At 38.2% G+C, this 21,408-nt stretch overlaps 1 protein-coding gene across 1 annotated transcript in view; it reads right to left on the bottom strand.

Annotated features, from left to right (window-relative positions):
- The window catches only part of LOC150108079 (dynein axonemal heavy chain 3-like), a 1,881,116-nt gene that overhangs the window by 938,574 nt on the left and 921,134 nt on the right, over positions 1-21,408 (bottom strand). Inside the window, exons 42-43 of the mRNA XM_090415945.1 lie at positions 20,518-20,642; positions 8,125-8,310 (exon numbers count right to left, since the gene is read on the bottom strand). Coding sequence (XP_090272071.1) covers positions 8,125-8,310; positions 20,518-20,642 — 311 coding nt within the window. The remainder of the gene's footprint in view (positions 1-8,124; positions 8,311-20,517; positions 20,643-21,408) is intronic.

Genomic DNA, 21,408 nt, shown 5'->3' with positions numbered 1-21,408 from the left:
TAGCAAATGATCGGAGTCTACCTGTGGAACAGGATAGCACAAATAAACAGATTGTACAGCAGAAGGAAGGGTGGCTTTGAGGTTGAAGATGCAGTTGCAGCAGCACAAGGTGATGGAATGCATAAAGGTGAGGATTAAGCAGGTAAGAATGGAAATCACAATCATGATCAGGGAAAGGGGAGTGGTCGAACCAAAGAGAGAGGTGTAGTATAGCAGCTAGAATAAAGAATGTTGGTGCTGGTAGGATGGCCTCAAATACACAGCGATTGTTATGTTTATACACAAATGCAAGGAGTATTCAAAACAAGAGAGCTGGTTTGTGGCATTGATTGAGACAGTATGCTCAAAAGTAATTGGAATAAGTGAAACTTGGTTGTCTGAGGAGGATGTGATGTCGGGAATATAAGACGGATATATAATTTTCCAGAAGGATAGACATGTGAAAAGAGGAGGTAGAATGCTGTTAATGATTGCAGAGGAATTGTGTCCTCAAAGTGTGGAAGTTGATGGTGCATGCACAGATTTTGAATCTGTGTAAAAAGAAAGTGATCCTGATGGGAGACTTTAATTACAGGAATATACAATCTAAGGAAGAGATGGTGTATGGGAAAAAGGAGAGTGAGTTTGCAGAATTTCTGAGAGATAAGTATCTTAAGCAGCACATGATTGAAGCAACTAGAGGCTTTAATGTTTTGGATTTGGTGATAACTTCACAAGATATAGTTGTTAATGAGGTATTGACACTGCTGCCAGTTGGTGAGAGTAATCAAGAGGTACTTGTTTGGGAAGTGATGAAACAAGAAAAGGTCACTTCCTGTCAAAAATGGATACATGGAAGTATAAAGCAGGTGATTACAGGAAGCTCTATAGTCAGTTAGCATCAGACGTTAGGTATATGAGCTGAGCGGAAAAGATGTTGAAAATGCATGGAAACTCATAAGACAGTATCTGACAAAAGCAATGTATGACTGCATACTGAAAGTTAAGCGAATAAATAGAGTGAAATGGATGAATAGCAAAATAAAGCAAGCTGTGCTAGAAAAGAAAATGTTATGGAGGAGGTGCAAGACAGTTGGTGATCAGATCCATGAAGAGTATAAATTGCAGGCTAGAAAGGTGACAAGCATGGTAAAGAAAGAAAAGGTGCAGTATGAGAGGAGATTGGCTGGTCAGGCCAAGGTTAACTTGAGGGAATTCTATGTACTATATTGATAGTACATACTGCAGGAAGTGGATGAGATCAGAGATTTGGGAGTGATGGTTGACAGTAGACTGAAGACTTGAGGGCATATTGCTAGGGTTACAAAGGTTGCACGTCATAGTGCTGCTATGATAAGAAGGACTCTAACATGTAAGGATAAGGAAGTAGTTGTGCCATTGTATAAAGCACTGATCACACCACACTTGGACTATTGTACTCAGATCTGGTCACCTGGTTTTCAATGTGATGTGGAGACATCAGAGAGGGTCCAGAGACAAGTGACTAAGACAATATCAGGAGTTTGGAATGCTGGATATGAAGAGAGGTTGAAGAGATGTAGATTGCAGAGTTTGGTGGATATGAGGAAGAGAGGTGATATGATAGAGGTGTTTAAGTTAGTGAGAGGATTTTATCAGAATAATCCAGAGAGGATTATAAAAAGAGTAGAAGGTGAGAAGGGAAAAACCAGAGGTCATTCCTGGAAGTTATGTAAAAGTGTGGTGAAGAAGGGTGTGAGGAGTAGATTTCTTACATGGAGAATTGCCAGAATGTGTTATTAATGAAAGAAGTGTTAAAGACTTTCAGATTCTATATGATAAATATGTTGTTGGTTGAATGAACCTCCCATGATGAGCCCGTCGACTTCATGGAGGGTGTAATAATAATAATAATAAATATTAAGATCAGAGGAAATACATTAGATCAAGTAGAGAGCTATATATATTTTATTATTACTATTATTCAGGCCTCCATGGAGTCAAGAGACTAATCGCAGGAGGTCCTTCCTTGGAAACACAAAGTCTATCATGCCACTTCTTGAACCCATTGACCGTTCTTGCTTTAACCACTTTATCAGGCAATGCATTCCATGGTTCCACTACCCTTTACACAAAGAAATCACTCCTCACCTTCTTGCTCACAGCTTCCTTTTGTACTCTCCAGGGATGGCCCCTTGTCATTGCTCCTTTCTGCTGCTCCACCCAAGTGAAAGAACTCCCCAGTGTCCACCCTGTAACTGCCTCTGAACAGTTTAAAAGTCTCGATTATATCACCTCTCCTTCTATCCACCAAACTCTGCAGTCCACATTCCCTGCATTTGGGTCAACTAATTACAGAGAATGGAAAGTGTGATAAGGAAATATTAAGAAGGATAGAAATTGCTAGCTCAACCTTCATTAACATGAAAAACATTCTGACCTCGAGGGAAATTCACACAAAAACAAGAATTAGGCTCTCCAAATGCTGCATATGGTAAACACAAGAAAGAAGCACAAAACAGTACATCGTGGAAGCTCATGGTAGTCAACCTCCTGGATGGAGATGGCACCTGAAAAGAAAAGAGACTATACTGGAGGAGCTGCCCTTTGGGAAATGTATAGTGGACATGTTACTGTTATGATAAAAACTATGCTGACATGTAGGGATAAGGAGATGGTGGTGGTGGTGCCTCTATATAAGGCACTGGTCCAACTACACATGGACTATTGTGCTCAAATTTGGTCACCTAGCATCATTTTTCATCATTTTCATTGCAATGTGAAAACACCAGAGAGGGTGCAAAAGATGAATGACCAAAGTGAAATCAGGTATACAGAGTAATTGTGGGAATGTGGATTACAAAGTTTGGTGGCTAATAGAAAAATAGGAGATATGATGGAGACCTTCAAGTTAGTTAAGGGATTCTACAAGATTATTATAGAACAAAGTATAAAAAGAGTGAACTTTAATATGGGAAGAAGGCAGTGGCGGCTCGTCCATGAGGGCTGCATTGAATGCAGCTCCAGCGTTAAGTATACTAATGAGTAGTACTGATTAATATAAGAGCCACTACTGGAAGAAGGAGAGGCCATACCTAGAAGTTGTATAAAGATGTTGTGAAGTAGAGTGGGAGGAGTAGATTTTTTTTTAAATGGAGAGTTGTTAGTGAGTGGAATCTTCTGCTGGAGTCCATTGTGAATGCAGGGAGTATAAATAATTTTAAAGAGTTCCTTATGATGAACATGCTGCTGGTTGAATGAGCCTTCTAAGATGAGTCTATTGACTATATGAAGCTTACTGTAATAATAATAATAATAATAATAATAATAATAATAACAACTCTATTACAGAAACTCGAACAAATGGTGTTCAAATGGGACTGGTGATATGAATAAGAGAGTGGCTGAGGGGCACACATCAAAGAGTAGTGTATATTGTGGAAATGAATTGAGGAGAAGTTGGATGAGTAGGGTGCACTACAAGACTTAGTACTTGTAGTGCACGTTACACAATGTACAAATTACACAGCAGTGGACTTTGTACATCAGTGATATAGGAATTGATTTAAGGGAAAATATTCAGTTGTTTACCAATGATGCAAAGCTAGGTAAGGCAACATTAATAAAGATAACATAGAGATCCTACAGGATGACTTAAATAAACTGCCAGTATGGGTAAAAATAGCAGACACCACTTAAAGTGGCCAAATGTAAGGTCAGGCACTCTTTGGGATGAAGAGAGCACCAATGCTGTACTATATTGATGGAAATGGACTGCAGTAATTTCATTAAAATAGAAATTTGGGGTTGATTATGGATAGGGAGTTTAATAGCAAATCAGATTATGTAGTTGAAGAACACATTGACAAGCAGAGATAAGAAAGTCATTTTCCCCTTTATTAGGCTTTAATAAGGCCACATCTGGACTACTGCATGCAAATCGTCATCTGGATTCCATAGGATGAGGAAGTGGTGAGGAGGATTCAGAAGTGAGTGACCAAGATTGTGAAATATCTATGGAATGCTCCCCTATGAAGGTAGATTGAAGGTCTAGCTACAAAGACTAATTGCTAGGCAAAAAAGATGAGACATGATAAAGACATATTATTTATTAAAGGGATTTAATAGGACAAACACAGAATACAGTTTTATTTGACGGTCATTGAAAGATGGAACAGACTTCCAAAGGAGGTTGTATGTGCTCTGTCATTGAATGAATTGAAGGAAAAATTTAAATGCATTGTGTGACTGATAGTTATTACAGGCCTTCTGGGTTGAGTCTTTGACTCCATGGAGATGCCCAAGAAAATAACAAAAATAAGATGATCCTTGGAAGCACTGTTTGCTAAGCAGAAACTGATGTCAGCAGGAATCATTTTATGCGGGAATAATATTATGTTAAGAATGTTGAATACATGAGAAGGAGAAGAAAATAGCCAAAGAGTTGGATGGACAACTCTTAGCAGAATTGTATGAGAGGAGAAAGAAGTGCAGTTCATTAATGCATGGAATGTGATGGACTGAATTCTAATGTTTTTGGTGTGAGTCATTTGGAGAGACTGCTGCTGGAAGCCAGAGAATGAATCTGATCAAAGAAGAAATGATATGAACAAATGTGAGAGTAAGAAAGGAGAGATTGAAGTGGTTGTTATGAATGAAGAAGTGGGTAGCATGAATATAGAGAATGAGAGAACAAGTGTGTAAGAAAAACAGGGAAACGGAGAAGCTCAGGGTGGACAGGGGAACACAGTGCGAGAAAGGCTGATGCTCCAAGAGGATGTGAATGGGTGAGTGTAGATAAACAGGTAAGAGGACGACTTGAGATCAAGGGAAAACAGTTGGATTTGAAGAAGGCTTTAAGATGAATAAGGAGAAAAAGAAATGACTTGAGCTAAGTATGGACAAGTCATATCAAATAACTGGAATCAGTGAAAATTACTATAGATCCAGGAATGAGCTGTTATGTTCGTATACAAATGCTAGAAGTGTAAGAAACAAGGTAAATAAAATGGTTGCAAAAACTCAGTCTGTTCACCCTAGAATTGCTGGAATAAGCGAGACATGGTTGAATAAGGAATGCTTGCTGACAGGAATAGAGAGGGAAGGGTATAGAAAGGGTAAAAAGGTAGGGGGGAGTGCTATTGATGAGAGAGAGAGAGAAATAGCACCAGTGGTTTTGAAGCAGTATGGTGTGAGATAGAGGTGAAAAGAATGAAATAGATGGATGTTGTTATAGACTTCGTAATGTGGATGGTAGTGACCATGAAATGTATAATCAAATTAGCCAAGCAAATAAGGAAAGGGTGATCATTATGGGCAACTTTAATTATATCAATATCGACTAGGATGATGTGATAGCAACTGGAAGTAAAGAAAATGAATTTTTTGAAGGACAACTACCTCAGGCAGTATGTAATAGAGAGCACAAGAGGATTGAGAGTCTTGGATTTGATCATCTCATCAGAGGATGTTATTATAAATGAGGTGTCAAATCACTATCCAGTTGGTGAGAGTGACCATGAAGTGATTACCTGGGGGGTTGCTAGCAGTGTTAGGACCTCTGTGAGGAAAGGGTATATGTGGAACTACAAGCTGTGATTATGAGAAGCTCAGGAGACAGCTTGCAGATGTAGCATGGAATGAATGGTTGAATGGGAAGGAGATCAATATAGCTTGGGTGATATTCTAGAGCTGTCTAGTAGAAGCAATGTCTAAACTTTTCTTCAAAGGTCAGAAGGTTAAATAATGTACGTGTGAAATGGATGAATGAACAGATTACACAAGCGATATAGAGAAAAAAAGGCATTATGGAGGCAGCATAAGAAGAGTGGTAATAACTAATTCCATTAGGATTATAAAGAACAGGCAAGGAGGGTGACTTGGTTGGTAAGGTTAGTAAAAGTGAAGTATGAGCAGCAGTTAGCTAATAAAGCTGAAAATAATCCTAGGGAGTTCTTTTGCCATTCATCCACTAATTGAAGAATATGGTATAACAATAACTGTTGCCGAGATATAGTTGAGATATTTAATGAGCAGTTCATGAAGGTCTTTCATTCTTGTGAATGTGATATCATGGAGTGTTTGAGAGCAATTGATGATAGGAGGAGAGACTGACTGACTGTAAGTGAAAAAGAGGTATATGGGGAATTGAAGAATATTGAAGAATATGGTATAACAATAACTGTTGCAGAGATATAGTTGAGATATTTAATGAGCAGTTCATGAAGGTCTTTCATTCTTGTGAATGTGATATCATGGAGTGTTTGAGAGCAATTGATGATAGGAGGAGAGACTGACTGACTGTAAGTGAAAAAGAGGTATATGGGGAATTAAGCAAACTTTGATTTAGCTAAGGTTGATAATATATCACCACATATTTTGAAGGAATGTGCCAAGAGTTTCCATCTGCTTGACATATTTGTCTAATACGTGTTATGCACTGGGTCAAGTTCCAAAAGAGTGGAAAGAAAGCAAGACTGTATCACTTCATAAAGGAGGTAACAGAATTCAAGCATTAAATTATAGGCAAATCTGTGTCAGATGTTGGGGCTAAAGTGTTGGAAAGACTGGTGAGAATCAGGATCCAGTTTAGATTGACAAAATGGTATTATCTTTGATAAACAGCATGGATTTGCTAAAGTGATAGATCGTATGGCATCACTTTAGAAATATACCCTTCACTTTAGAAATAAACAAACATCTCTTCATCCTTTTGAAAACCAATTGATTCAGTTTAGGAGTGCCCCTGTTTCAATGTCATTGGCTATTTACTCATGGATTCTTAGGGCATTGTAGATGTAAATTTACCAAAAAGTATATGTAGCATAAGGAAGAGAAATTTACACATACCTTTTTCTGGGTGTTGCAGCTTTTTTTCTTTTTGCGATGTCCGAAAACTACTGAGTGTGTGTGGGGGGGGGCAATTTGGGAGAATTAAATTAGAAGAACCCGGGTTTTTTCAGTAATATATATATAAACATATATTATATTATTATGTTATATAGGATGGGGAAAAGGTGAAAGGGTTGATTTTTTATATAGGGAGGGGGAAGGGGAAAAGGGGGTTGACGGGGTGCGGTCCGTTTCGACTATTGGTCGTCATCTGAACACATTGGGAAAGTGGATGCTATGTCAGGTCGGGTAGGTGCTTCTGTTTTTCATATAGTCAAATATAGTCAAACTAGAGTGTATGGCTAAATTAGATATTAGACTAGTGCATTGGAATGGAGATAGGCTATCTGATAGGTATCAGCAAGTTGTGTATTTGGGAGCAATATCCCAGAAGAGGAAAGTCAGGGTCTGTTTTAAGACCATTGCTATTTAGTCTATATGTTAGTGTTAGTTGAAAAGATTTGGATGGGGATATTCAGTTGTTAGTAGATGATGTAAAGTTGGGATGAACCATGAGGAGTGGAACATATGTTGTGGCCTTATAAGAAGACTTGAATAGATTGAATGAATGGGTACGGTAATAGGGATGCCCGTTCAATGTTGGAAAATGTAAGGTTTTAAAATTTGGGAAACAAAGATGGGATGTATAATTTACATTTGGTGGGGATATGTTGTTGGATATGGAGGAAATATGCAGGCCAAATAGCCGTAATTATAATAGTTTAATAAGAGGAGTAACATGGGAGTTTTCCCGGAAATAATATACATAAAATGCAATATATATATATATATTATTATTATTATTATTATTCCTGACACCTCCAAGGAGTCCGAAGACTCATCGCGGGAGGACACCTACAACTGTCTCAACCACTACACCTAACCTCTACTATGAATCATCTCCATCAAAGGCATCTACCGCTCACCTCCACCACAACTAGTATTTTTTGCCTGTAAATTGTGTGTGTTCCGAAGGGCCGATTTGTCTGTATGCGGGATTAAAAACCCGAGTTTCCGGGAGAAAAAACCCTGTTACTTCCATATGAGATCGGCTAACTCACCTTCGATTGAAATCGTTCAGATAAAGATTCCTCCCGTCGCGACGAGAATCGAACTTAGGCCTATTCCAATTGAAGGGCGCAATGTACCGTCGTTCTTCCAATTGCGTTACGGAGGCGCTTACACACACACACACACACACACACACACATGAAATTCTAATAAATTCTATTATTTCTAAGAGTTTTTATGTATTACCGTACTTAAATTACTAACCTGCTCTCTTGCTGCTGTTTGCATTTTTTCCAGGATTTCAGCTTTTTCATCTGCTGCATATAAATTTGGTACATCACCAGTATTAAGAATCATATTTATATCTTCTACAAAAGATTCATCCTTTATTTGGTTGTCATTAAACAAAAACACGGTTGCTTTGCCTTCACCACCTGCTTTCATAAGAATCTATAAATAAGAAAAAGATGCAATCAAAACATTCAATTAAAATTAAAATTTAAAAAAAAATGAATTAAAAATTTTGAGAAATGAATCATGATCATCCTCATTCTTCAGATATTCCCTCAAGGGATGTACATGAGAGGAAAAGTATTATAGTAATACACAATTACATTTACATTATTAGTTTACATTATTACTTATATCCTGCCAATCACCATGGTTCTTTCATCATAATTCTTATTACACTCATAATTATACTTAAGAGATGAACAGCATTATATGACAGTTCTACACAATTGGGCTCACATTAGCAGTGGAACATCACTGCTTATTAGTGAGATGTTACTGAAATATTAATGAAATAGTTAAGAGGGATGGCATACTGCTACAGGCTAGAGAATGTTTAAATCTCCCATTTTGTATTTTGAGAAAACGATTAACATGATTTGGTATTTGTGTTGAGTAGCTGAATAAGAAATATAAGACTCAAGCCAGGTAAGTGACTGGCATGACAGAGAAGACAAAATTGGAATAGAAAAAGATAATAGCACTGAGATCCAAGAAAAATCCTAATCAATTCTTTCATAACTTGGTTAGTAGAAGGAGAAATGATTGTGGAAAAATTATCTTGTTAGCTGTTAATATAGGTCAATACAAATAACATAGTAGAGTTGTTTAAGAATCACTTTATTGAGGTATTTCATCCACAAAGAGCAGGTTTTATTTCTAAAGGAATCGAGAGTTCAATGTTGAAAAGAGGAGAATGTATTTCAAATCCAAACTACTCTAGAAATCAATAATGCTACAGGACTTGCTTTAAGAAAATCTGATAAGAAACTTCAGCTCTACTAACTTGCTGTTTCAACAAACGTTTAACCACTGGTAAAGTGCCCAAGGAGGGATGGAGAGCCTCCATTCTACTACCACTGCTATGCAATGGGCTCTATAAAAATAGAGCCCATTGCATAGCAGTGGTAGTAGAATGGAGGCATGAAACTATAGAAGATTTTGCACTTCCTCTACACTTAAGATTTGGGATAAATTAGTGAGAGATCATATACAACAATGGGCAGACAAGGGTAATGTTATTTGCATCTGAATGGTTTTGGAGTTAGTCATTTGGGAAGGTTGCTACCGGAAGAAAGTCCAATGAGTGATGATAACAAGGTACCAGTGAAAGTCAAAGATGACGTGAATGAGCAGGACAGTGGGATAGTGAGACTAACGTGATTGTGAATAGAGAAGAGAATGTGAGAACAGAAATGAAGTTGAACAGGGAGGTCAGGGGACACAGTGTAAGGAGAGTGGATTGCAAACGTGGTAATGAATGCATGTATGTGGACATGCGGCATTGGAATTGAATGACCATGAATATAAGGAAAGGGGGGGGGTTGAGTTTGGGAATCTATGTGGGTGAGGAGAAGTCACAGATGGTGGGGGTGGGGGGGATGGCACATGAGTAGAAATGGTTATAGGCCGAGAAATTAATTGTTATGTTTATTTATGAATACCAGTAAAGTCAGAAACAAGGGAGATAAAGTTGGTACATTGATTGCATTTATTATTATTATTATTATTACCGCAAGACCTCATAGAGTCAAAGACTCATCTGCTCATCTGGGAGGTCCTTTTATCACACACACACATCTCATCATACTATATCTTAAATACACTCAAACTCCTTGCAGACACCACACTCTCAGGCAAGGCATTCCAATCATTCACAACTCTGCATGAAAAAAAACCTGCCTCTCACTCCCCTACTCCAACCTCTTTATACAGTTTCCAGGAATGACCTCTGGTTCTCCCCTGATCGCCCACTATCATTGGTGTAAAACTTCTCCACCAATGATCCTATAACAACTCCTTACCAACTTGTAGGTCTGCAGCATATCTCCCCTCATCCTCCTGTCCACCAAACTCTGCAAATTACATCTTCTCAATCTTTCCTTATACTCGACATTCCAGAGGTCAGAAACTGCCTTAGTCAGTTGACTTTGAACTGTTTCCAACATTTCTTCATCCTTCTGAAAACCAACTCACCAAATCTGGGCACAATAGTCCATGTGTAGCCTAAACAAAGCCTTATACAATGGAACAAGAATTTCTCTACTTCTACACGTCAGTGTCCTCTGCATCATTCCCAGAAGCCATTGTGTTGTCTTCACAATTTTGGGGATGTGTCCCCTAAATTTTAGATCCTTATCCACTATCACCCCCAGATCTCTTATTTCCTCTACCTCAAACAATATATTCACACGAAGCATAAATTCTGCATCCCATCTTTGTTTTCCAAATTTTAAAACTTTACATTTTGCAACATTGATTTCACATCCCCATTTCCGTGTCCAATCACTCAATCTATTCAAGTCTTCCTGTAAGGCCACAACATCTTCACTACACTTCATGGTTCTTCCCAACTTTGCATCATTCACAAACAACTGAATATCTGCATCTAAATCTTCACCTATATCATTAATATACAAGTTAAACAGTAATGGACCTAAAACAGACCCCCTGAGGCACTCCACTAGTGACTTTCCTTTTCTGGATATCGCTCCCCCCATACACAACTTGTTGATACCTATCAGATAGCCAGTTTCCAATCCAATGCACTAATCTAATATCCAACCCCATCTGCTCTAGTTTCACTGTCAACCTATCATGAGATACTCTATCAAAAGCCTTTGCGAAATCCAAGTATATTACTATATATCCTTTTCCTCTGTCCAAGGAAGCAGTCACTTTATTGTAATAAGTAAGTATATTACTAAACAATGACCTCCCTTTAGCAAATCCATGCTGTCCATTAAAGATAATACCATTGTTATCAACCCAACTCTGGATCCTAGTTCTCACAAGCTTCTCCAACAACTTAACCACAACACCTGACACACAGATAGGCCTATAGTTTGATGCTTGAGTTCGATCACCTCCTTTCTGAAGTTACACAATCTTGCCCTCCTTAGGAACTTGACCGAGTGCAAGACTCATATTAAAAAAATATGTCAAGGAAGGTGTCAACTCCCTGGCACATTCCTTCAGAATACACAGTGATATATTATCAAGCCCAACAGCCTTATTTACATCTAGTTTACTTAACTCCCCAAACACCTCTTGGTCACTTACACTCAGTCTATCCTCCCCATCATCAACTGCTCTCAATCTCTCCATGAAGTCACATTCACAAGATTGAAAGATCTTTATGAACTGCTCATTAAGTATCTCCACCACACATTCTGCAACAGCTGTCTTGATACCATTTTCTCCAATGTCATCCTTCCATAATCATTCTTTCTTTTGCTGGCTACATATCGAAAGAACTCCTTAGGATTCTTTTTGGCTTCATTAGCTAACTGCTGTTCATACCTCTCTTTAGCTACTCTCACCAACAAAGTCACCCTCCTTGCCTGGTCTTTGTAGACCTCATGAAATTGGTTATTTCCACTTCTCTTATGATGCCTCCACAATGCCCTTTTTCTCTGTATCGCATGCTTAATCAAGGCAGGTTTATTCATCCATCTCACACCTACCTTATTTAACCTTCTCACCCTTGGAATACATTTAGACATTGCATCTAATAGATAGTTTTTTAAAATCCCCCAAGTTGCACTGATCTCTTTTCCAGCTAATTCCTCATTCCACACTACACCCGCAAGCTGTCTCCTGAGCTCTTCATAATCACTCCCCTTGTAGTTCCACATATACCCTTTTCTCACAGAGGTCCTCGCACCGCTGGCAACCACCCAGGTAATCACTTTCACCAATTGACAGATGATTTGACACCTCATTTATAATTAAATCCTCTGATGAAATGACCAAATCCAAGACCCTCAAACCTCGTGTGCCCTCTGTTACATACTATCTGAGGTAGTTATCCCTCAAAAATTCAATAAACTCATTTTCTTTACTTCCATTTGCTATCTCATCATTCCAGTCTATATTGCCATAATTAAAATCATCCATAATGATCACCCTTTTCTTATTTGCTTGGCTAATTTGACTATACATTTCACTATCACCACCATCAACATTACCTGGTCTATAACAACATCCCACCAAGTATTTGATTCCATTCACCTCTATCTCACACCATACTGCCTCAAAACCACTGGCCCTATTTCCCTCTTGCATCTCCCTTGTATGGACATAACTCTTTCTCTATCATCAATAGCACTCACCCCTCCCTTTTTACCCTTTCTATCCTCACGAAACACATCATATCCTTCCATCTCTATTCCTGTTAGGATGTCATCCTATTCCAACCATGTCTCACTTATTCCAACAATCTTTGGGTAAACAGATGTAATTAGTGCAACCATTTCATCTGCCTTGTTTCTTATACTTCTAGCATTTTTATACAAACACAACAGCTCATTTCTGGATCTACAGCTAATTCCACTGATATCACTCACTCCTTTATGTGCCTGAAATAGTTGGAATAAGTGAAACATGGTTGGATGAGAGAAATGATGAGACTAGAAAGAAATGGAGGAATGTAATGAGATGGAGGAATATGATGTTTGGTGAAGACAGAAAAGGCAAGAAAGGAGGGGGAGTGCTGCTGATAATAGCAATGGAATTATGGCTGTGCAAGTTTGTGAGAAAGTGAGCAAACATTGTGGGCAAGTGAGCAAGCATTGTGAGCAAGTCTCAGTGAGCAAGCAAAATGTGATAATTATGTGTGATTTCAGCCATGTGGAAATCACCCATAAACAACACAGTGTTGCTTTCAAAGACACTGTTTAACATTGGACCATTTAGTTCATTCAGAAATGTGTAAGAGATACTTTCTGAAAAGACTTATGATACAGCCTTTATATATATATATATATATATATATATATATATATATATATATATATATATATATATATATATATATAGCATATTAAAATGCCTCTTTAATCTGATTTAGGAATTCTTCCAAGTCCTAATGGGAAGCATGTTATCTCAGAAATATCCTCAAGAAGAGGGTATTGCTATCAAAGTCAATTCAATCACTGAACAGTTTCCTCTCACAGTAAGCAATGCTGTTTATGTTGATGACTTCACAATATACGGTGATAAGCACGTAACATGATAAATTAAAAGACAACTTCAACAAGCACTTGATCTCATCTCTTCATGGGCTCTTATTAATGGGTTCAGGTTTTCAACAGAAAAGAGAGTGTGTACAGTTCTTAGAAAAATGTACTCTTCACCCAGATTCTGATTTAAGAATGGAACAAAGCATTATTCCAGTATTCTATACCCTACAGAATGGAGCACAGACTGATATTCCTTGCTTTGCCTTTATTGTGCACTTGTACAGTCAAAATTTGATTATGGATCCATAGTTTAGAATCTGCAAGGGAGTGTGCACTCCAATGGTTGGACCCTTCCGTCATCAGGGTACACGAACAGCTACTGGTGCATTTTGCTCATCGCCCATTTAAAATCTTTCTGCCAAAGCAGACAAACTTGCTCTATTGCTTCGATGGAAACAGTTGTCTCTTAGTTATGCCCTGAAAATAAAGTCTCATCTAAAACATCCAACATGGAAAAGTATTTCTTCTCTACACTGGGAAGCTCATTACATGTATCAGACTGTCATTCATCCCTTTAGTGTGCAAGTTAAAATAGATTATGCAAGCTATTTGGCATAAATGTTGATAATGTTACCAGCACCACACATTATAACATTCTTCCATGGCAAGTTTATAATTCATCCTGCAATGTCTCGCTCTGTCAGCTATGCAAGTCTGTCTACTTGTAACTGTTTAAAGGACACAGAGCAGAGCAAACTACTCTGAATTCTTGCATATCTACATTGATGGTTCAAGAAATGAGACCTCTGTTGGTTGTGCTGCTGTTTTTCCTGATCTTCATATTAGTGCTTCACAGTATAAACAAACACCAAGAGGTGAAAAATAAATTGATTTATTGAACTTAATATCACTGGTTTTCTATTCATCATCATCAGAGTACATATTATAAATGTGACAAGCACACACAAGCACTACACTAAAATATTAGAAACAATTTAATTTGTAATTGACACAGAACTAATACCCTAAAAAGGCACTCCCTGTGGGCCAGTTAACTATAAAGTTACTTTGAAGAAGTCAGGCTATCTGGTCTCATAATGACTCTCCCAGATTTTTGGAAAATTACTGCAACCATACTTGTTGAGGTTGGTGGGAGTGCTTCAATAGCAGATGCCAATTCTAAAAATAGTCTTTCAGACCTATAGCAACTTCTGTGTAAAACTGATCACTTCTTCCATATACAGCTATGTGAAGGAATATCCAGAGAGGATGGTCTGGATACTGACTTTCCATAAAGATAATTACAATTACTGACTTTATGACAAGTCCTGACTTGCCATTTAGAGTTCCTTACAGGCTATCTCCTTTCTTCTGCACAAGCTTTGTGAGGTTCCACAACTGTTGTACAAAATAAGGAACCTAATTTTAATTGGTTGTGATGCATCCCAGCTCATTCTTTTTCCATGTACTGTTTGATGGTCCTATATACAACTACAGACAGTTTATAAGATCAAAGCTAATTACCAAATGGCAGTCATCATGGAAGGAAGCGCTGACAAACAAATTTCACAAGATTGAACCTGAAATTAAACATTTGAAGTCTAGTCAATGTAGAAATAGAAGAGAGGAAGTTTTTCTTGCCTCAGTTCCACAGAGGTCACAGCCATCTTACACATTCTTATTTACTGAGATCTGAAGAACCACCTGTGTGTGAAAAATGTATTGTGCATCTCATCATTCGCTATGTCCTGGTGGAGTGCCAGCATTTCTCACAAGAAAGCAATGAAATTTTTACTAATCTGGCTAAGCCATATACACTCAGGCAGATCTTATCAGACTCAGAAAAATTACAAGCTTTTATCTTCTTATAGATAATTAATTTATACAAACAAATCTTATTATTATTACACCCTATGTGGAGTCAGCAGACTATTTATGTATATAAATTATTTAAAATAAATAAAGAGCCAAGAGACTTCACTTTGGCGACATAAAAATTATTCAAATTAATAAGGGATATTAAATCCCACATTATTTCAAAGCTGAATAAGAAACTCAGAGATAGAAATCTGATCTGATCTAAGAAAAACTCTTAGATCAGATTTCTATCTCTGAGTTTCGTATTTGGCTTTGAAATAATGTGGGATTTAATACCCGCTTAATAATTTGAATAATTTTTACGTCGCCAAATTGAAGTCTCTTGGCTCTTTATTTATTTTAAATAATTTATTGGTACACCTTTTTGGCAACTTGTATAGCAGAATATATGTAAGGTTCTGTTCACTACCATCTTGGTATTATTCAGGTCTACCTACTCACTGATGACACCTCAAAAAAGGTTGAAACCAGTCTGGTAGTGACCTTCTCTCATAATGTAGAACAGTAATACATCTCTAATAAATTTAGCTTAATCCTTTATCCAAGTGTGAGAAAACAAAGTTTGCACCTGAAAATCTCTTCAGGACTGGGGCAAGATAGTACAACATGGGCAACTCGTAGCAAAGGTGGACCAAGCTAACATCACTCCTATCTCAGTATCTCCCATAATGCAAAACACATTTCCTTACGGATATGTATAATGTTATGCATTAAGGGAAGGGCCACTACCCAGACTAGTTTTGACCTTTATTGATGTCTCTTCAGTAGGAGCCAGGCCCTGAAATGAAGATACCAGGCAGAAGCAATGGTGAGGTCATCTTTACCTATAGGAGTTGCCAAAAGATGTGCCACCTTTTTATTAAATTACTCTTGATTTAGAGAAAAAAATTGAAAGTTTATTTTGCATTATGGGAGATACTGAAATAGGAGCGATGTTAGCTTGGTCCACCTTTGCTACGAGTTTCCCGGTGTTGTACTACCTTACCTCAGTCCTGAAGATATTTTCAGGCACAAACTTTGTTTGCTCACACTTGGATAAAGGATTAAACTAAATTTATTATAGTCTAACCAAGTGAAAATAAACTTTTAACATCTTTCTCTAAATCCAGAGTAATTTAATAAAAAGGTGGCACACCGTTCGGCAACTCCTATAAGTAAAGATGACCTCGCCATTGCTTCTGCCTGGTATCTCCACTTCTGGGCCCGGCTTCCACTGAAAAGACCTCAATAAAGGTCGAAACTGGTCTGGGTTCAAAGAGATTCCCAAGCATACTGCAGATGTTGAGGAGGAATGGAAGCTGTTCAGAACAGCTGTCACTGCCTCTGCACTCTCATGGTGTGGCAGAAAGCAGCTCGCCGTGGCAACGGGCAGTGAGAAAAGGACACCTTGGTGGAACCAAGAAGTCCAAAAAACTGTCCGGGCAAAAAAGGAGTCCTACCTAACATGGCTTAGAGTCAGGTCACCTGATATGCGTTTGAAGTATACTGAGGCACGAAAAGCTGCTGCTGAGGCAGTAAAGACAGCAAAGCAGAAGGCTTGGGAATCCTTTGGAGAAAGATTAGACTCATCCTATGCAAATGCAAACAAAGTATTCTGCCAGACCATCCGCCACCTTCATGGGAGGAAATCGTGCACAGCAAGGGCAATTAAGGCCTCTGATGGTGCACGTTTAACAACCGAGAAGGATATCCTCCACAGATGGAGGGAATACTTTGAGAGCCTTCTTAACCCAGGTGGCCCAGCAGTTGTGGACATCCAAGAGGTGCAGACCGGGGCAATGGCTATTCTCACAGCAGAAGAGGTCCATTTAGCAATAAAATCGCTAAAATTTGGCAATGCTGCTGGCAATGATGAAATACGGCCCGAAATGCTAAAAGCCTTAAATCTAGACGGTGTTCTCTGGCTGACTCGAGTGTGTCAGGCTGCTTGGATATCTGGGCGAGCACCAAAGCAATGGCAGACAGGCATAATAATACCAGTCTTTAAGAAGGGAGACAGAAGGATTGCAGTAACTATCGTGGCATCTCTCTGCTCAGCCTGCCTGGGAAAGTGTATGCTAAGTGCTTGGAAAGATGGTGCAGGAGCATAGTTGAGTCAAAGTTCCAGGAAGAACAATGTGGCTTTCATCCTGGTAGAAGCACAACTGACCAAATCTTCACTTTAAAGCAAGTCTTTGAGAAATCTTGGGAATATGCCAAAAATGTCTACATGTGTTTTGTGGACTTGGTGAAGGCATATGACCGGGTTCCTCGGGATATGCTTTGGCAAGTAGTACAGGAGTATGGAGTGGATGGTCAACTATTAGCTGCCATCAAGTCCCTGTATGAATGCCCAGAGTTTTGTGTCAGGGTAAACAGCACAAAGTCTGAACCTTTCACAGTCTCCGTTGGCCTCCGTCAAGGGTGTGTTCTGTCGCCCCTCCTATTCATAATATTTATGGACTGGATTGATAGGCACAGCCGAGGCAGTGAGTGTGTCACAATTGGAAAATGTAGCATTGGACGTCTGCTTTTTGCAGATGACCTAGTTCTGCTTAGCTCTTCCACAGATGACCTCCAGCGCACCCAGGACAGGTTTGTAGCTGTTTGTGCAGATGCCAGAATGAAGATCAGTGTGGCCAAAACTGAAACATTTGTGGTCTAAAGACAACCATCCCAGTGCACTCTAAATGTAAGTGGAGTCCCAATGAGGCAGGTGGAGAAGTTTAAATACCTTGAGTCCATATTCACGAATGATGGAAAATGGGATGTAGAGCTAGATACTCGAATTGGCTTAGCAAGCTCAATATTGCAGGAGCTTGGCCGTTCGGTAGTATTGAAGCTGGAGTTAACCCAGAAGACAAAGCTGGCTGTCTTCAATACAGTCTATGTCCCCATCCTCACCTATGGTCATGAGAGTTGGGTAATGACCGAAAGAATGCGGACACAAATCCAAGCGGCTGAAATGAGGTTCCTTCGAGGGGTTGCGGGGCTGACAAAACTCGACAGAGTCAGAAGCTCTGCAATTCGGGAAACCCTCAATACTCAACCGCTGCTTCTCCATGTTGAGAGATCACAGTTACGTTGGTATGGGCACCTGGTCAGAATGCCACAAGAGAGGCTCCCTCAGCAGGCCCTCTTTGCCAAGCCAGAGGGCGGGAGACCACGTGGAAGGCCAAGGACTCGCTGGATAGATTATATCCAAAACCTTGGGTGGACACGTTTGGGAATCCCACCAGAACACCCGAGCTTGTTGGCAGAGGATCGTGACCATTGGAAGTTCGTCTTGCAGCTGTTGCCCCCACAACCCAATTAGGAAGAGTGGGCCTTAAAGATGTATGTATAACTTTTCTTCTATGTAATTTATGTCACTATATTTAATTTCTACCATAATAGTTACTCATCCTGCTAATTTGTCAATGCCTGTCATCTACATCTACTTTGCACCACTAGCAAACAGCACCCAATGAACTTATATTTTATTCTGTTGTCATTTATCTCACATGAGAACCTCAAATGTGCTGCCTCCACCTCCTTGCCTTCCTGCCAGTTTACTCTGGTTGGTTGCAATTATTCTATTATCATCATCATCAGTAATACCCCTTCTTGTTCTCTCTCTCCTTCCCCTATCAAAATATACTATACCCTTTACATATCCCTATATCATCCTCTCTCTCTCTATATATATATAGAGGATGATATATATACCCCTTACATATCCCTATATCATCCTCTATAACTTGGTCTATAGCTTTTGGTCAAGCTGAGCTAGCAATACTGCCTTCTTCTAGTATTGGTATACAACATTGCAGTATGATTGTTTTAGGTCCATAATTATTCTGGTATCTAATAGCGACTGTCTCATTCTAAGTTGGAAACTGACAAATTACATTCAGCAACTCTTGTATCTCAGTCACTCACCTCAAGGATATAGTGGGAAGGCAGATTAATCAAGTTTTACAAAAAAAGTGATTTAATTCATTAAAAAAAAAATTAGTGTATAGGAGTATTGGAGCAGTGTTTTAACTAATTTCAGGACATGTAGAAATAAAATAGTAAATTGTCTCCGTAGCACAATTGGAAGAATGATGGTACATTGTGCCCTTTGATTGGAAAAGGCCTAAGTTCAATTCTTGTTGTAATGAAAGAAATCTTTATATGGGTCTTATTCAATTGAAAGTTAGTTAGCCAATCTCATATGGAGGTAGCAGTTTTTTCTCCTGGAAACTCGGATTTTTCATACTCGGATTTTTCATCCAGCATACAGACAAATCAGTCTTGAGAACGCACGCAATTTACAGACAAAAAATACTGGTGATGGTGGTAGTAGTGGTTCACTGGAGCTGGCAGATTAAGAAGTGGTGGGGACAGAGAGCTGTAGATTAGATGCCCTCCTTCGATGAGTCTTTGGACTCCTTGGAGGTGTCAAGTAATAATAATAAAATAGAGGAAGGTCAGAAATTAGTGAAAACAACAGCTGCCACCTATGGCAGAAATACATTAAAAATGAATACATCAGAAAAGAACTTAATATTATTAATGTTCAAGAAGTTGTAAGAAGAGCTAATCTAAGACAGTCAACAGACAGCCTTAAAATGTGATACTTCTGATGCTTCTGTACCTTTATCTTATTTTCTCAACTAAAAGTCACTCACCCTAATTCTTGTTGCCTCTGGAATGAGTAAAAAAGAATTGCATAATCTATTCTGGCCTACAAGTACCTAAAAGATATAAGTACCCTTATATCTTTCAATGAATCTCATTTAGAAGAACTGAGAACTGAGAAACCCCAGTCAGAATGCTTTGTTTTCATGTCACTCCCACCCAAGAATGGTTGCAAACCTATAGTATATTTGTACTGTGAATGGGCTAAGGATTTGTTTATTTTATTTTATTGTATTTTTTTAATTTTATTTATTTTTTACAAAGTCAAGAGACCCTGCTATAGAGACCAAACATGTGACTACTTTAAGCCACTTCTGGCCTCTAATCAACCGGTGGTCTCATAGCAGGCAATAAAATTCATCTACCACCTAAGAACAATCAGATATACCACGTTCATGGTGGGATTCAAGCCTGCAGAATTATGGTTGAAGAGTAGGTACATCACACAGTCCACAAGACTATCAAAATTGGTACACATGACAGTTTGCACTACTCTATTAAGTACGATAGACATTTTATCTTTATTAATAGTTAAAATTCTTTTATTTATTTTAGTTCAGCATGTAAATACAGTTTACTACAATCACCTATATATATATATATATATAGTCACCAGATTTATTAACATATTAGAATATTTCTTTATCAAGCTAGTTCATACCTTTTTCAGATCATCTCTCCACTCGTTACAAGTATAGTTTTTTGTAATTTCAATCTGAAAGACTTCATATCCTGCCATGAATGTAGCTAAACGAGCTGCACTTTGCCTACCACTACCACCAATTCCTATTTAAAAGGAGAGAGAGAGAGAGAGAAAAAATAATATATATACATATTTCTTTACAAAAATTATTACTTTAGCATATTTCATGATTATCGAATAACATAAAAGGCCTAATTTCATCAATACAAATTAATAGCATTATGGGACATTATACTTAGACATATTACTTCAAATAAGAAATTATTAAAATACTGCTGCATAGCAGTAAGACATTTGATAGTTATGCAGCCTTCCTCTATCCTTTCCTAGCCTTCACAAATCTTGTTCACAATAGTTCTATATGGTATGGTGATAAAACAAGCTCTGCACAAAAATGTCTGCATATATTAATAGACACAGGAGATATTATAGATCCCATCCATATTTCATAATTGAATATATAAAACTTGGAAAGTCAAAAATAGATGCAAAGCATATGCAAATACAACCCTCAGCATCACAGTTCCCACTGTATTGCATTAATTTAAAAAATAGAAGTTTTACCTGGAAGTCCATTGTTGACATTTCATTAGTGATTTTTGGGTTTGACTGGCCTGGTCTGAAAGTTGATTAAAATTTTGTTCTCGTCAGAACAAGGAAGGAACCATATGAAAGCAAAAGCAATCTGTTTGATACCAGTGTATGTTGAAGAGTTGTATTTTGTATAATTGAACTCTTTTAGTGTGTAATTTTTAATTATAAAGAAGAGCCTAAAAGGTCTCATATTTTAGTGGTGCAAATTAATAGAATAAGGGTACAGTTTACGTGGGTAGAGGCTTAAGTGCTGTG

The sequence above is a fragment of the Typopeltis vanoorti genome, chromosome 3, assembly GCF_054136105.1.
Source record: "Typopeltis vanoorti isolate ZY-2024b chromosome 3, IOZ_Tvanoo_1.0, whole genome shotgun sequence".
NCBI classification, from domain to species: Eukaryota; Metazoa; Arthropoda; class Arachnida; order Uropygi; family Thelyphonidae; genus Typopeltis; species Typopeltis vanoorti.
Note: the sequence above shows the minus strand (reverse complement) of the source record. Positions and strands in the feature narration are given on the sequence as shown.